This window comes from Chlorocebus sabaeus, chromosome 17 (genome assembly GCF_047675955.1).
Source record: "Chlorocebus sabaeus isolate Y175 chromosome 17, mChlSab1.0.hap1, whole genome shotgun sequence".
Lineage (NCBI taxonomy): Eukaryota > Metazoa > Chordata > Mammalia > Primates > Cercopithecidae > Chlorocebus > Chlorocebus sabaeus.
The window spans coordinates 33,817,216-33,832,532 of NC_132920.1; the positions used below are offsets into that span (position 1 = coordinate 33,817,216).

General features: G+C 58.7%; 1 protein-coding gene across 1 annotated transcript in view; it reads left to right on the plus strand.

The window, feature by feature from the left end:
- ITPR3 (inositol 1,4,5-trisphosphate receptor type 3) overlaps positions 1 to 15,317 on the plus strand; it is a 74,733-nt gene that overhangs the window by 56,957 nt on the left and 2,459 nt on the right. Inside the window, exons 31-56 of the mRNA XM_007972918.3 lie at positions 845 to 1,096; positions 1,292 to 1,417; positions 1,519 to 1,644; positions 3,481 to 3,601; positions 4,162 to 4,352; positions 4,961 to 5,109; positions 5,297 to 5,405; positions 5,540 to 5,630; positions 5,715 to 5,884; positions 6,307 to 6,481; positions 6,591 to 6,775; positions 7,001 to 7,201; positions 7,357 to 7,467; positions 7,988 to 8,083; positions 8,209 to 8,310; positions 8,733 to 8,819; positions 9,316 to 9,426; positions 9,496 to 9,688; positions 9,910 to 10,035; positions 10,493 to 10,665; positions 11,286 to 11,450; positions 12,171 to 12,363; positions 12,867 to 12,971; positions 13,051 to 13,178; positions 13,969 to 14,134; positions 14,788 to 14,948. Of these exons, the coding sequence (XP_007971109.3) occupies positions 845 to 1,096; positions 1,292 to 1,417; positions 1,519 to 1,644; positions 3,481 to 3,601; positions 4,162 to 4,352; positions 4,961 to 5,109; positions 5,297 to 5,405; positions 5,540 to 5,630; positions 5,715 to 5,884; positions 6,307 to 6,481; positions 6,591 to 6,775; positions 7,001 to 7,201; positions 7,357 to 7,467; positions 7,988 to 8,083; positions 8,209 to 8,310; positions 8,733 to 8,819; positions 9,316 to 9,426; positions 9,496 to 9,688; positions 9,910 to 10,035; positions 10,493 to 10,665; positions 11,286 to 11,450; positions 12,171 to 12,363; positions 12,867 to 12,971; positions 13,051 to 13,178; positions 13,969 to 14,134; positions 14,788 to 14,948 (3,813 nt within the window). The remainder of the gene's footprint in view (positions 1 to 844; positions 1,097 to 1,291; positions 1,418 to 1,518; positions 1,645 to 3,480; positions 3,602 to 4,161; positions 4,353 to 4,960; positions 5,110 to 5,296; positions 5,406 to 5,539; positions 5,631 to 5,714; positions 5,885 to 6,306; positions 6,482 to 6,590; positions 6,776 to 7,000; positions 7,202 to 7,356; positions 7,468 to 7,987; positions 8,084 to 8,208; positions 8,311 to 8,732; positions 8,820 to 9,315; positions 9,427 to 9,495; positions 9,689 to 9,909; positions 10,036 to 10,492; positions 10,666 to 11,285; positions 11,451 to 12,170; positions 12,364 to 12,866; positions 12,972 to 13,050; positions 13,179 to 13,968; positions 14,135 to 14,787; positions 14,949 to 15,317) is intronic.

Sequence of the window (15,317 nt, forward strand, 5' to 3'; positions counted from 1 at the left end):
CCAGCAGCATCAGACACCCAGCAGAACTCAGACAATAGGCCAGAAAGAAATCAAGCACGCATTCCTTCACTTGTCAATTGTCATCGTTCATTTAAAATCAGGAAGCACCCGCTACGTGCCATGGATTGTATGTGCACGGGGGACATCAGCTGAGTGCCAGCTCCTGGGGGGCACAGGCAGGGACCCCATCATTTGTGTGCATCGCCAGGGCCCCAGTGTGTGGCGCATAGTAGGTTCTCAACAGACACCTGTTGAGTGAAGGCACGAAGGATAAAGGGCTAAGTCTAAATCTGGAATAGACGTGGTCCCTGCCCCTGAGCATCTGACAGTGTAGGCGGCAGGGGAAGAAAGGAGCAAACACTGAAGGGAGATTAGGACATCATAAACAAGACATGATGTGCTGGAACTGCTGCGCAGTGTTAATTATTAATTGCTATTATTATGTTACTGTGAATAATGCAGTCGCTGGCACGAGAGGGATGTGGTGTGTGCTTAGTGAGGAGGGTTTAAATAACCGCTGTGGGAGCCCAGGGGAGGGAGGGGGTGAGCAGGACAGGATTAGCGAGGGCTTCCTGGAGGAAGCTGCCTCTGAGATGACCCCCATGGGACTTCTTTCCAGGGGGGAGATGCGGGGACTTTCTGGGTCCTGGGGTCAATATCTCTGCTGGCAGAGGGCCTGAGACATCAGCTGGGGAACCCCCAAATCCCAGCCAGGGGAGGATTTCCTGATTTCAGGTGGGACTCTGTGGTCAGAGTCCCAGTTTCCCCCTGGTAAGCAAAGGAGAGGAGAGCCCAGGGTCTGCTGGACCGAGAGTGTGAGACACGTGCCCCCTCCTGCCCGCAGCTGACCAATGCAGGTGACGATGTGGTCGTGTTCTACAATGATAAGGCATCGCTGGCCCACCTGCTGGACATGATGAAGGCCGCCCGCGATGGCGTGGAGGACCACAGCCCCCTCATGTACCACATTTCCCTGGTGGACCTGCTGGCTGCCTGCGCCGAGGGCAAAAACGTCTACACTGAGATCAAGTGCACCTCCCTGCTGCCGCTGGAGGACGTGGTGTCTGTGGTGACGCATGAGGACTGCATCACCGAGGTGGGGATCGGGGGACTGGGCAAGACCGCTGGAGATGGGGCGAAGGGGCGGGTAAAGCCATGGGACAGGAAGAGTGGGCAAAGCCAAGCCAGGGAATTGGGCAGGAACTGGGAGGCCAGGGGACAGGAGCAATGTGGCAGGGACAGCCCAGCTGGGCAGCCTGCTCACACCCCTGACCTCCCGCCCACTGCCCAGGTGAAAATGGCCTATGTGAACTTCGTGAACCACTGCTACGTGGACACGGAGGTGGAGATGAAGGAGATCTACACCAGCAACCACATCTGGACGCTTTTTGAGAACTTCACCCTGGACATGGCGCGGGTCTGTCCCCGTGTGGGGTGTGGGCAAAGCCCCCCAGGAGGGGTGGGAGTGGAGGGGCCCCATGTGAGGACCCCCCCAGGCATTCCTCTCCCCTGCCTCAGGTCTGCAGCAAGCGTGAGAAGCGCGTGGCTGACCCCACCCTGGAGAAGTACGTGCTGAGCGTCGTGCTGGACACCATCAACGCCTTCTTCAGCTCCCCATTCTCTGAGAACAGCACTTCCCTGCAGGTGAGCTTCTCCTCTCCCGCCACCCCAGGGCCAACTTGCCTAGCTTTTGTGAAAGGAAGGGGAGAAATAAAAATATATCTTCATATTTGCTTATGGTACATAAAGAAGTAGCAAAAGGATACATAAGTGTATTATCTTTTTTTTTTTTTTTTTTTGAGACGGAGTTTCGCTTTGTGGCCCAGGCTGGAGTGCAGTGGCGCCATACCTGCTCACTACAAGCTCTGCCTCCTGGGTTCACACCATTCTCCTGCCTCAGCCTTCCCAGTAGCTGGGACTACAGGCGCCCGCCACCATACCCGGCTAATTTTTGTATTTTTAGTAGAGATGGGGTTTCACGGTGTTAGCCAGGATGGTCTCGATCTCCTGACCTCATGATCTGACCGCCTCGGCCTCCCAAAGTGCTGGGATTACAGGTGTCAGCCACCGCGCCCGGCCTAAGTGTATTAGTTATCTATACTGTGTTAACAAATTATCCCCAAACCTAGCAGTTTAAAACAACAAGCATATCTCAGTTTCTGTGGGCCAGAATGACAGTGGGAATGGTATCATCCAGCAGGAACTCCCAAGTCCAGTGGGTGTGGCAGATTCCAGAGTGGCAGCACTTACTCACCAAAGAAAAGGTGGACGTGCCTTGCATGGGATGGCACAGCCAAAGCAGGGATCACGACAGTCTCCCTGGCAGAGATCCTTCGTGCTGGCTAGTTGATCACAGTGATCTTAGAACTGAAATAGGCAGGTAGTCTTCTGAAGGCCTAAGCAGAAGGGCTCCAGGCCAGTGTACAGAAGCCTGATTTGAATCACGAAAGATTCATGGCTCCTCAGTCAATCCCCAGATTCCCAGACTCAACCCATTGCTCAGCCCAGAGCCCCCTGAATGAAAGCGAGCCAGATTCCCTTAAGGAAGGGCCCTGCTACATGACCGAGATCAAAGAAACACTGGAAGAATACAAAAGAAACCAACAAAAGGGTCTACTTAGGGGGATAGGGCTGGGGTGGCGTGGGGTAGCGTTTCTAAGACTGGGGGGAAAAATGCTGAGTCCTGCCTTCCCAGGAAGGGTGGTATATTTTGACACACATCGTTTGGGCCCTGGGATCCCTTTGGGACCATGGAACTCTGGTAATTGGGGTCAGCTTTCCCCATCCTTGATCAGCTCCAGGGCAGTGAGAGTGATAGGGGAGAGACTTCTCAAAGTGTTACCTTTTTTTTTTTTTGAGATGGAGTCTTACTCTGTGTCCCGGGCTGGAGTGCAGTGGCACAGCCTTGGCTCACTGCAACCCCTGCCTCCCAGGTTCAAGCAATTCTCCAGCCTCAGCCTCCCGAGTAGCTGGGATTACAGGCGTCCGCCACCACACCCGGCTAATTTTTGTATTTTTAGTAGAGATGGGGTTTCACCATGTTGGCCAGGCTGGTCTCGAACTCCTGACCTCAAGTGATCCACCCACTTCGGCCTCCCAAAGTGCTGGGATAACAGGTGTGAGCCACTGTGCCAAGCCTCAAAGTGTTATCTTTTAAATAACCTTTTGGTTTTTGAACCATGTAAATCCATCATCTTTTTACAACATTAATTTATTTAAACATTTTTTGAAAGAGTCAGCAACATGGCTATGAGCCCATAGCCTTGGGGAGTTACAGGGCTGCCGTGTACAGCTGGGCAGGTCGTGCACTGCTGAAGGGAATGCAAGTACCTTTTTCCAACCAGCACAAAGGCATATGGTGGCTAGTGAAGGCTCCGTCTCTCCACCCATGCCCATTCTGATTGGGCCCTGGTTCCTGGACCTTGGGTTGCCCAGGGTGTGGGGCTGGGCTGCAGCAGCGGGCTCTGTGACTTCTTGCAGACACACCAGACGATTGTGGTGCAGCTGCTGCAGTCCACCACACGGCTCCTCGAGTGTCCGTGGCTACAGCAGCAGCATAAGGGCTCTGTGGAGGCCTGCATCCGGACCCTCGCCATGGTGGGTGAGTGTGCCGGGGTACTGACCAGCTCCAAACCACTCCTTCCACTGCTCACAATGGGGACGCCTGCCCTCCTAATAAACACTTTATCCCTAAGCTCGCCCATCTCCTGCTCCCAGGTGGTTCTCAGTAAGTCCTTCTTGGTGTCTGCCTGGCATCCTGGCAATTGAGAGAAGCTGTTTTCTCCTCTGAGTCAGTTCCCCAGAGAAGGATGCTGGCCGACATTCTCCAGCTAGAGTTTTTTATGGGTATTTGCAGATGGGCTCAGGCAGGAGGGAGGCCTGTGGATTGTTAGGGACAGCTGGGGAAGAGGAGAGGACAGGTGAGAGAAAGGAGGGGGAAGTCAGGGTAGAGTCAGAGGGTAATCAAAGAGGCAGAAACTCTCTTTTTACCCAACAAGGGGAAGAAAGCCTCTCAGTCCCTCAAGCGTAGGCCAGGGTGGGGGGTCTCTGTCCCCCAGACCCTCAGTCTAGTTCACTCTGTCTCCTGGTGTGGCAGCCCTGAGCCTGGCCTCTGGCTGGTTGAACTGCCCCTGCACCAGCACCCCCTCCCTTCCCACCCAGCCAAGGGCCGGGCCATCTCGCTGCCCATGGACCTGGACGCCCACATCAGCTCGATGCTCAGCAGTGGAGCCAGCTGTGCAGCTGCCGCCCAGCGGAACGCCTCCAGCTACAAGGCAACCACGCGGGCCTTCCCCCGCGTCACCCCCACCGCTAACCAGTGGGACTACAAGAACATCATTGAGAAGCTGCAGGTGGGTGTGGGGCTGCCTGGCATCTGCCACGGGAACTGCTTGGTTGACTCAGCATCCTCCCTACTTTGGAGGGGCAAATTCTCGGGGAGTGTTTCTTCCTGTCCTGCTCACACTTCCAGGAAGGGGCTGGTTGGCTTCTCCCCACTCTGGGGCTGCTAAGGGCAGGCCCTGCAGCAGGGGACTGGGGAGCCTCCTTCCAGAGGAAGCCTGGAGAACCCAGAGGCCTGCTAGTGGGGTTGGAGCTCGGGACCACCCCTGGCTCCTGCAGCACCCTCCTGTCTACGCAGCACATTTCTGTGTGCCATCTCGTTGGCCTGTAGAGGGGTGTGGTGGGTTATTTTCCCCACGTGGTGGGAGACTGAGGCTCAGAGAGGGTAAGGGGTTTACCCAAGGTCACAGAGCTGGGAGAGAAGCTAGGCCTTGCAGCTCCCAGCCAGGGCTCTGAGCAGACAGACATCATGCTGTGTTCAGGGTGTCTCTGTGGGTGTGGGCCCCTCAGACAGAGGCAGGGCAATCTGTGGAGCCGTTTGGTGTTCGGGTCAGGGGAATGGCAGTCATACCCAGGTCATTTCTTGGGTCTGGCAATGACCCTGCCCTGCCCACCCCAGGACATCATCACAGCCCTGGAGGAGCGGCTGAAGCCCCTGGTGCAGGCTGAGCTGTCCGTGCTGGTGGACGTCCTGCACTGGCCTGAGCTGCTCTTCCTGGAGGGCAGTGAGGCCTACCAGCGCTGCGAGAGTGGGGGCTTCCTGTCCAAGTGAGCGAGACACCGGGCGTGGGGGCAGCAGGGGTGCAGCGGCCGGGGGCAGGGAAGGGCCCGGTGGGGACTAGACAGGCTCACGGGGTCAGAGGACCTGGAGGTGTTCCTGCCTGGGATGGGGCGGGAAAGTGGCTGGAGCGAGGCAGCATGGGGCTGCCCTGAGCTGCCTCCTTGACTGACTCAGGCTGATCCAGCACACCAAGGACCTCATGGAGTCGGAGGAGAAGCTGTGCATCAAGGTGCTGCGGACCCTGCAGCAGATGCTGCTCAAGAAAACCAAGTATGGGGACCGGGTGAGTGCCCTGGTGGGGCAAGTGCTGGGTGGGCCAGTCAGGAGTGCCCAGGGGCTCAGGTTGTCAAGCCCATCGGGCCAGTGGTCAATGGTGCACTGTACCCACAATGGGGCCTCACTCCCATCCTCCCCCAGGGCAATCAGCTGCGCAAGATGCTGCTGCAAAACTACCTCCAGAACCGGAAGTCCACCTCGCGGGGGGACCTTCCTGACCCCATGGGCACTGGTCAGTATCGCCTTCTCCTGCCCCTGGGCCCTCCCTTCCGCTCTCCTGTCCCACCACCTCTCCCTCAACTGAGTCCCCCTGCAGGCCTGGACCCAGACTGGTCGGCAATCGCAGCCACCCAGTGCCGGCTGGACAAGGAGGGGGCCACCAAGTTGGTATGCGACCTCATCACCAGCACCAAGAATGAGAAGATCTTCCAGGAGAGCATTGGCCTGGCCATCCGCCTGCTGGATGGTGGCAACACAGAGATCCAGGTGTGGGGGGCCTGGGGCCTGGACATGCTTTCCTTTGCCTCCCTCCCTTTTTCGGAGGAGGTGGGCCTTGAGTTGGGCACTGAAGGCCAAGGAGGGTGTGAAAGAGGAGAGCAGGAGGCCTGAGCAGAGGCTGAGCGGTGAGAAGAGTGGGCATGATGGGGGCAGGATGATGAGGAGATGGGCTCAGGCCTGGCTGGGGCAGAGGGATATGCGGGGGTGGTGAAGGGACCACGTGACGCAGGAACAGATTTGGGGCATGGAGCCGCCCATGGGTGGCCATGGATGCTAGCCGCCAGCACCCAGGCCTTCAGTCAGGCCCCTGTGGCCCCGGTGGCCCCAGCAGTGTGGTGTGCCTGCTCCACGCCCTGAGTAGGAGCAGGGTCCAGTGCTGAGGCTGCTCCCTGGCCACTGTCCACCTCCAGAAATCCTTCCACAACCTGATGATGAGTGACAAGAAGTCAGAACGCTTCTTCAAGGTGCTGCATGACCGCATGAAGCGGGCCCAGCAGGAGACCAAGTCCACCGTGGCAGTCAACATGAATGACCTGGGCAGCCAGCCACATGAGGACCGTGAGCCAGTCGACCCCACCACTAAAGGTCAGGGGTCTGAGGCAGAGGCGCAGCGTGACGGGGCTCCCAGGATAAGATGTGCAGGGTGGAGGCCCAGGGGGTGGGCAGCTCCAGCCTCACCAGGTGTCGCCCACAGGCCGCGTGGCCTCCTTCTCCATACCTGGCTCCTCATCCCGCTACTCACTGGGCCCCAGCCTGCGCCGGGGGCACGAGGTGAGCGAACGTGTGCAGAGCAACGAGATGGGCACGTCCGTGCTCATCATGCAGCCCATCCTGCGCTTTCTGCAGCTGCTGTGCGAGAACCACAACCGGGACCTGCAGGTGAGTGCCTTGCCACACACCTGCCCCTTTCCCCACCAGCCAGCTGGCATGCAGACCAGGCACTGTGGCTGGTGTCCCTCTATGGCATGTGTGCCCTGGCCTGGGCACTGCTGCTTTGTGGCCAGTGGTTCCCCTACCCCTGCAGCACACAAGATCGTGCTCCCCAGGCCAGCCTCCCACTCCGTGCTGCAGCTGTGCTGTGCCCAACCCGTCTGTGCCCCGCAGAACTTCCTGCGCTGTCAGAACAACAAAACCAACTACAACTTGGTGTGTGAGACGCTGCAGTTCCTGGACATCATGTGTGGCAGCACCACGGGTGGCCTGGGGCTGCTGGGGCTCTACATCAATGAGGACAACGTGGGCCTCGTCATCCAGACCTTGGAGACCCTCACTGAGTACTGCCAGGGCCCCTGCCATGAGAACCAGGTGAGCTGGCCTGGTGGCACAAGCGGCAGCCAGGGTGGCAGTGTGGACATGCGGGTAGATGCAGCCAGCTGGGGCAGGGAGAGAGGCTGAGCTCTCTGGAGCTGCCACAATTCTGACAGGGCTTGGGCCCTGTGTCCCCCACTGCCTCCTGCCAGACCTGCATTGTGACTCACGAGTCCAATGGCATAGACATCATCACCGCACTGATCCTCAATGACATCAGCCCCCTGTGCAAGTATCGCATGGATCTGGTGCTGCAGCTCAAGGTGGGGCCCAGTGGCAGGTGTGTGAGTGCTGGGTGTGCATGTGATGTGCGTGCACGTATGTGTGACTTGCGTGTCAAGTGTGCATAGTGGTGTGTAATATGTGGGTGTTAGATTATGTGTGTGATGGGGCATCATTTGGATGCACAAGTGTGTGGTGTGTGCAGGGTGTGTGTGTAATATTCGCATGTTTATATATACATGAGTGCACGTGTGCGCAAGCATGCTGAAACACACACTCTGGATACAAATATGTCCTGGTTTAGCTGAGGACTTGCTGTGTGTGTGTCTGCTGTCTGGGTAGCTGAGTGTTTGCCACAGTGGGGGTGAAGGCAAGCCTATGGGTGGGCTGGCTGTGCAGGATGCTTCTCATTAAGCCTAGGGGAGGGAGGATGGGAAGGTCATGGCACCTGACCTTTTGTGGGATGGGAGAGTTGTGATGGAGAGGAATGAGGGAGAAGTTGTCAGGGGCATGGTGGGGGCCCTGAGACTGTGGCCTGCCTCCCTCCGCCCCTCCATCCAGGACAATGCCTCCAAACTGCTCCTGGCTCTGATGGAGAGCCGGCATGACAGTGAAAATGCCGAGCGCATCCTCATCAGCCTGCGGCCCCAGGAGCTGGTGAGGCTGGGCAGGTGGGCAGGCGGGCGGGCAGGACTGGGTGGAGTGTGTTGGGATGGGGATGAGGGCCAGGCTGGCCCTACCACCCTAGGAAGAGAGCACTGGAACAGGCACTACCCCTCCAGGTGGACGTCATCAAGAAGGCCTACCTGCAGGAAGAAGAGCGTGAGAACTCGGAGGTGAGCCCACGTGAAGTGGGCCACAACATCTACATCCTGGCGCTGCAGGTACCAGTTCCACCAGTGGCCCCCTGGGTGCCCGACAGCCATCACTCCCCCGGCCACCATGCCCCCCAGCCACCATGCCCCCGCCAGCTGCCATCACCCCCCAGTCGCCATCGTCACCCCCCAGCCACCATGTCCTCCAGCCACCATGTCCTCCAGCCACCATGCCCCCAGATGCTATCACCCCCCAGTTGCCATCGTCACCCCCCAGCCACCATGTCCCCCAGATGCCATCACCCCCCAGTCACCATCATCGCCCCCCAGCCACCATGCCCCCCAGCCACCATGCCCCCGCCAGCTGCCATCACCCCCCAGTCGCCATTGTCACCCCCAGCCACTATACCCCCAAGCTGCCATCACCCCCGAGTCACCATCATCGTCCCCCAGCCACCATGCCCTGGTGACTGTGCTGCCTTTTCCCTCAGCTCTCCAGGCACAATAAACAGCTGCAGCACCTGCTGAAGCCGGTGAAGCGCATTCAAGAGGAGGAGGCCGAGGGTATCTCTTCCATGGTGGGTGCTGGCCCCGAGACTGGGGGTGGGGCAGGGCCTGGAGCCCAGGGAGGAGCCTTGACCCAAGGGTGTGGCCTGGAACAGAGTGAGGCCCTAGAATATGAGCCAGGCTAGAATTTGGGGGTACAGCTCAGGAGGCTGATCGGGACTGGCAGCCAGGGGTGAAACCCAGACTGAGAAATGGAAGCAAGGCTCAGGTGGGTCAGGGGTGGTTCTGGAAGCTTTAAGCAGGACCTGGGCTGCACTTGGGCAGGACTGAGGAAGGCCCCGGCTATCCTCTGGGATTCTCTGGTAATGGCTCTCCCGCTTCCCTCCCTTTGGCACCAGATTCTTGAGGCTAAGTCCTAGTTGGGCTGGGCTTGGCCTGGTCTGGCTTGGCGGGAACACTCGCTGAAGTGTAGTTCAGAGCTGGGGGAAGGCCTGGGAGGCTAGGGGCTGAGTGCCAGATCTGGATGTGCAGGCTGGGGTCTGACCTCCATGCCCTCCCCATCTCCAGCTCAGCCTCAACAACAAGCAGCTGTCACAGATGCTCAAGTCTTCAGTGCCAGCACAGGAGGAGGAGGAAGATCCCCTGGCCTACTACGAGAACCACACGTCCCAGATCGAGGTGGGCCTGTGGGCAGCAGGGGTGGGCGTGGGGGCCTGGGCCGGGTGTGACCACGTGCTGTGTGCTCAGATTGTGCGGCAGGACCGCAGCATGGAGCAGATCGTGTTCCCAGTGCCCGGCATCTGCCAGTTCCTGACGGAGGAGACCAAGCACCGGCTCTTCACCACTACCGAGCAGGACGAGCAGGGCAGCAAAGTGAGCGACTTCTTTGACCAGTCCTCCTTCCTGCACAACGAGATGGAGTGGCAGCGCAAGCTCCGCAGTGAGACCCGCGGGCGGGAGGGTGGGGTGGTCTGGAGCTGCTCACTGACACCCTGTTATAATGGCCTCCCTTGCCTGCCTGTGGGTGCCCTGCGCCCACCCCCGCCTCACCCCAAGGAAGCGCTCTTCCATGTGTGGCTTCCTCCTGAGCGGGTCCCCGCATGCAAGGGACAGAGGGTGCTCACCAGGGCCCTCCAGCAGCTCGCCGTTGCCCCTCCTCAGGCATGCCGCTGATCTACTGGTTCTCCCGCCGCATGACCCTGTGGGGCAGCATCTCCTTCAACCTGGCCGTGTTTATCAACATCATCATTGCCTTCTTCTACCCCTACATGGAGGGTGCGTCCACAGGTGAGAACACAGGGCTGGCCAGCAGGTTCCCCTGGCCCTGCCATGCCTCCTTCCTGGGGTGGGGCAGAGCCTTGAGGCCAGCTGGCCTCTGAGGGGACCAGATGCAGAGTGTGCAAAAGCACCCCGTTGCGCCATCCTGTGGGCTCTCACCACATCATGGAGACACAGGTGAGGTCCAAGGGGACGGTCAGGGTCTTTGACCTCATGGGAGATGGCGCATGCGTGCACGTGCACATGCACAGATGTGTCAGCCAGAAACAAGACCTGGTAGCCGCAGCTGGAAAGGGCCTCCCGCTTAGGCCTGAGGGGCAGGTGTAATGGAGGAGGCTAAAACCAGGCACCAGGAACTTAACCAAGAAGGCTGCCAGGAGAAGGTGGCTTTTCGGCACCTGTTGGACCTGCTCTGGGGCTGTGGTGGGCTTGAGGGAGCCCTTCTCACCCTGCCCCTGGCCCCCAGGCGTGCTGGACTCCCCTCTCATCTCACTGCTGTTCTGGATCCTCATCTGCTTCTCCATCGCGGCCCTGTTCACCAAGCGCTACAGCATTCGCCCCCTCATCGTGGCGCTCATCCTACGCTCCATCTACTATCTGGGCATCGGGCCCACGCTCAACATCCTGGGTGCCCTCAATGTGAGTGCCAGAGGGAGCCCCCATTCCCAAACAAGCTCATGCTCACTGCATTCAGACGGCAAGCTGGCCTGCTGCTTCCAGAAGCCCCTGCTCCGTCCCATCCCCTCCTCTCTGTTGGGCTCCCAAGTTCCTTATAGACCGATGGCAGGGACTGTTCTGTGCCTTCTTCCTCTCCCTCAACATCTGAGGGCAGCTGGCACCCAGAGACAGAAATTCAAGAGTCCCTTTGGAACAACAGGGTCAGGGTGGCTGTGCACACTGCTGGCTGTGCACTGCCCAGGGGCACTGCTACGCGGCAGATGGGCAGATTCATATATAATGACAATCTCCTGACAGATGGAAATAAAGTGCTTTGAGCAAGGAATACCTTTGCCTGATAGACCCAGTCAGTGGTCTTCTCTGTCCCCATCCTCCTTTGCCTGTACGTCACTGTCTTCCTGGAACTGAGGACCCAAGGGGCTGCTTCTGTATTCTGAGTCCCAGGCGCCCAGATGTATTTCCGGAAGCAATTTCATTAATGTCGTGCCTCCCAGGCTCTGAGCTGGGCACTGGGGAGGCATGTGTGCAGATTCAGGGTAGGTGGTAGAGTACTGACCCTCATGCCTTGCACTCGCCCCCAGCTGACCAATAAGATCGTGTTTGTGGTGAGCTTCGTGGGCAACCGTGGCACCTTCATCCGGGGCTATAAGGCCATGGTCATGGACATGGAATTCCTCTACCACGTGGGCTACATCCTGACCAGTGTCCTGGGCCTCTTTGCTCATGAGCTGTTCTACAGCATCCTGGTGAGGCCTTCTGGGTGGGCTGGGGCTGGATGGGGGCATGAGGTGGTTGAGGCTTCCCGTGAGTTGTTGGCAGTTCCCTGTCACCAGTCTTTCTGTCCAGTCCTTTTGCTGCTGGGCTGGGAGCAGTGAGATTTCAGTCTTCCTCTGCCTTACCCAAGCCTGGCCCTCAAGGCCCTGATGGCCACTCCTGGTGGCCATCTGACCCCTTTCTCCTGTACAGTGGTGGTTCAAGCCTGGACTCTGGAGCTGGACCAGGGGTTTGCATCTCAGCTGGGCTACTACTAGCTGTGTAACTGGGCAAGTTTCTTAACTGCCCCATGCCTCAGTTTCCTCACCTGTAAAATGGTGATTACAACAGCCCCTGCCTTCTAAAATAATTGTGAGATGAAATGAGCTAATGCATGGAAAGCACTTACACTGTTTCCTGGCATGTAGCAAGGGCATTGTAAGAGTTGGCTGGTATTCAGCCACCCGTTTCACCCCTCGTGCCTTCCCCTGGGCCACTCCCTTTCTGTGACCCTAGAATTCCAGGTTCTTTGAGAAGCTCCCCTGACAGACCCACCCAGCTTGGTTACTCCTGACTAAGTGCAGAGACCTCCCTGGAGGAGCCTTGGGAAACTCTGGAGCCCGGGCAGCTCTCAGGGTTCCAGTGGCATCCCCAGCGAGATTGGCTGGCCCAGCCCCTCAAGGCGCCATCCCTATCTCAACCCCATCCTGCAGCTCTTTGACCTCATCTACCGCGAGGAGACCCTGTTCAACGTCATCAAGAGTGTGACCCGCAATGGCCGCTCCATCCTGCTGACAGCCCTGCTGGCCCTCATCCTGGTCTACCTCTTCTCCATCGTTGGCTTCCTCTTCCTCAAGGATGACTTCATCCTTGAGGTCGACCGACTGCCCAGCAACCACTCCACAGGTCTTGGAGGCGTCCTCTCCTGGGCAGGTTGTGGGGAATGAGGTTGGGTCTCACAAGTGTCTGGCATCAGGACCAGGACCCGCAGTGCTTACCTCACCAGGCTCCCGTCTGCTTCTCCTCTTGGCTTCTGGGGACGTCTAGCTCACACCAGTCTGCCTCGCTCTTTTCTGGAACACACTGAGTGGGTGGGAGAGCCTTGGGTCTCTGGCCCCTAAGGAACCCCTTGCTTGAGGGCTGGAGCTCCTTGCACTGTCATTCATGTTAAACCCAGTATTTGCAGAAGCTGCCCGTGTGCCAGGCCTAGGGGTACAGAGACCCCTCCCTGCCCTTAGTGTGCAACCCAGTGGGGGGCAGAGGCGTGATGACCTTTCACTGTGGCCAGACAGTGGAGGGCTGGCAGGATCAGGGAAGGTTTCCTGGAGGATGTGACGCTGGGGACAGAGCCAGGGGATGATAAGGCCAGGGACTGGACCTCCTGGTGACCTCATCCATGTCCCCTCCAGCCAGCCCCCTGGGGATGCCACATGGAGCTGCTGCATTTGTGGACACCTGCAGTGGGGACAAGATGGACTGTGTCTCAGGGGTCTCGGTGCCCGAGGTCCTGGAAGGTGAGGGTGGTGTGTGTGTGGGAGTCTGGGTGGGGAGGGAGGAGCTGATAGCCTGGGCCTGAGCACACTCTGCCTGCAGAGGATGGGGAGCTGGACAGCACAGAGCGGGCCTGTGACACTCTGCTGATGTGCATCGTCACTGTCATGAACCATGGGCTACGCAACGGTGGTGGTGTAGGCGACATTCTCCGCAAGCCCTCCAAAGATGTGAGCACTCCCACCCGCTCCCAAACCTGCGGGGCCCAAGCCACTGTACCGATCAGCAAATGTGGAGAGTTCTTGGCCTCGCATCAGATATTCAGGGTTGAACCCCCTCCCCCGAACTTGTATCCCCTTTTCTCTGCTTTCCACACCCGGCCAATTCCATGACATTACTGCTCAGCTGCCCCCTCACCCCCTCATTCCATAAGGAAAGACTTTGGCAACCAAACTTTGCCCCAGGGCTAGGGACGGTGACCACTGGCTTTCCTAGCCCACAGCAGGCGGGCAGAGGGCGGAGCTCATCAGCTTCATCAGGAGGCCTCATGATTCGGCCTGGGCAGCCACGTTCCCGAATGTCAGTCCTTCCGCTGTTGCTGAGAAGGAGTGAGAGGCCGCCTCCCTGGCCAGACGGAGGGTTTCTGGAATGCATGTGGCCAGGCGTCCTGAGGGTGGGCAGAGGTGTTCAGAGCTGCCTGTTTCCCTAATCAATGTTAGGGGCAGAGACACGCCAAGACTCGTAGCCCTACCTCCCCGCACCTGACTCCTTCTGCAGGCCTTCACCCCAGTGTGTCCTGAGTCCACGCTTTCCTAACCCAAACTTAGGGCTTTTGCTTGCAATTCTTGCTCTGGAGCCAGGTTGGGTCCACTCTGCTATCTGACAGCCCCCAAGCCAGAGGCCCTCATTTCCTTCTGCTGGGGTCCCCAATATCACAGCCCTGGCCCCCACCTGAGTCCTGTCTTGCCCGGGTGAATGTGGGGACCACCGGGCCCAGCCTCCCTGCCTCACCCCCCGCAGGAGTCTCTCTTCCCAGCTCGAGTGGTCTATGACCTCCTGTTCTTCTTCATCGTCATCATCATTGTGCTGAACCTCATCTTTGGGGTAATCATCGACACCTTCGCTGACCTGCGTAGTGAGAAGCAGAAGAAGGAGGAGATTCTCAAGACGACATGCTTCATCTGTGGTGAGAGTTGCTTCCTGCTCTGCGGAGGCCACAGCGGGGCTGGGACATCATCTGACGCCAGCGGCAGTGGCGGTTTGGCCCCTCCTGCCCTGGGGAATCCTGCCCTGGGGCTGATGATTTGATGCATTTGCTCATCCCAGAACTGGGGAGAACATGACCCTGCCTGAACTTGGAGTCAGAAGGGAGCGAGACAGGGCCATCCCTGTAAACCCCTGGGGTTTCTAGGCGAGGACACGAGCCCAGGCAGTGCCTGGAGCTTCTAGTCTTTTCCCACCAGTGCTTTTCCCACCCCTGAAATGAAGTGCTAGTCCCCTCACCAGCCACCTCGGGCTCAGGCAGGTGTCACCTGTATGGCCTGTAGGACCTCGCTTATTCAGCCATTCATGCTTCCCCTGAGTTCGGGGAATTCTGGCGTTTACTCCCAGAGTCCTCGGTTTCCGCTGCGGTAGGGCTGCAGCTGCGGCAGGGCAGGATCTCCGCTAAGTGGCTCCTGCTTCAAATAGAAGTGACCCAAATAGCCCAGAGCAAGCTGTTGGAAGCGCTCATCCCGAGAATAAATGCCTCCCCGCCCCCAAGCTGGGTCCCCTCCAGCAGGTGGCCCTGCAGTGGCTCTTGATGGCTGATGGTTTCATTCCCGCCCTCTGCACCCTCAGGTCTGGAGAGGGACAAGTTTGATAACAAGACGGTGTCATTTGAGGAACACATCAAGCTGGAGCACAACATGTGGAACTACTTGTACTTCATTGTCCTGGTCCGCGTGAAGAACAAGACCGACTACACGGGCCCCGAGAGCTACGTGGCCCAGATGATCAAGGTGTGAGCAGGGTCTGCGCCGGGCCTGTGGGCCCAAACCAGCCAGCCATTCTCGAGTCAACATCACTGTGCACCAGAGGCCTCATGGCTTTGGCTTCTGAGTACCCTGGGCTCTGGCGAGGAGTGGCCACATCTGTCTGTCGGCCCTGGGAGGCCAGGGGAGGGGCTCGGACAGCTGCAGACACTTGCTGAAAGGTCAGCAGGGTGAGGAGCAGCAGCTGGAAGCAGCTCCGGGCTGCACGGGGGCCCTGCCGGGGGCCCGCTGCTGCGGAGGGGCCTCCTCCCACTTCTGGGTGTCAGGAAAAATCCCACAGCAAACCCATCAGCCCCAAAGAACGCGTGTAGTATCCCTGGGCCTGTGGTGCAGTGA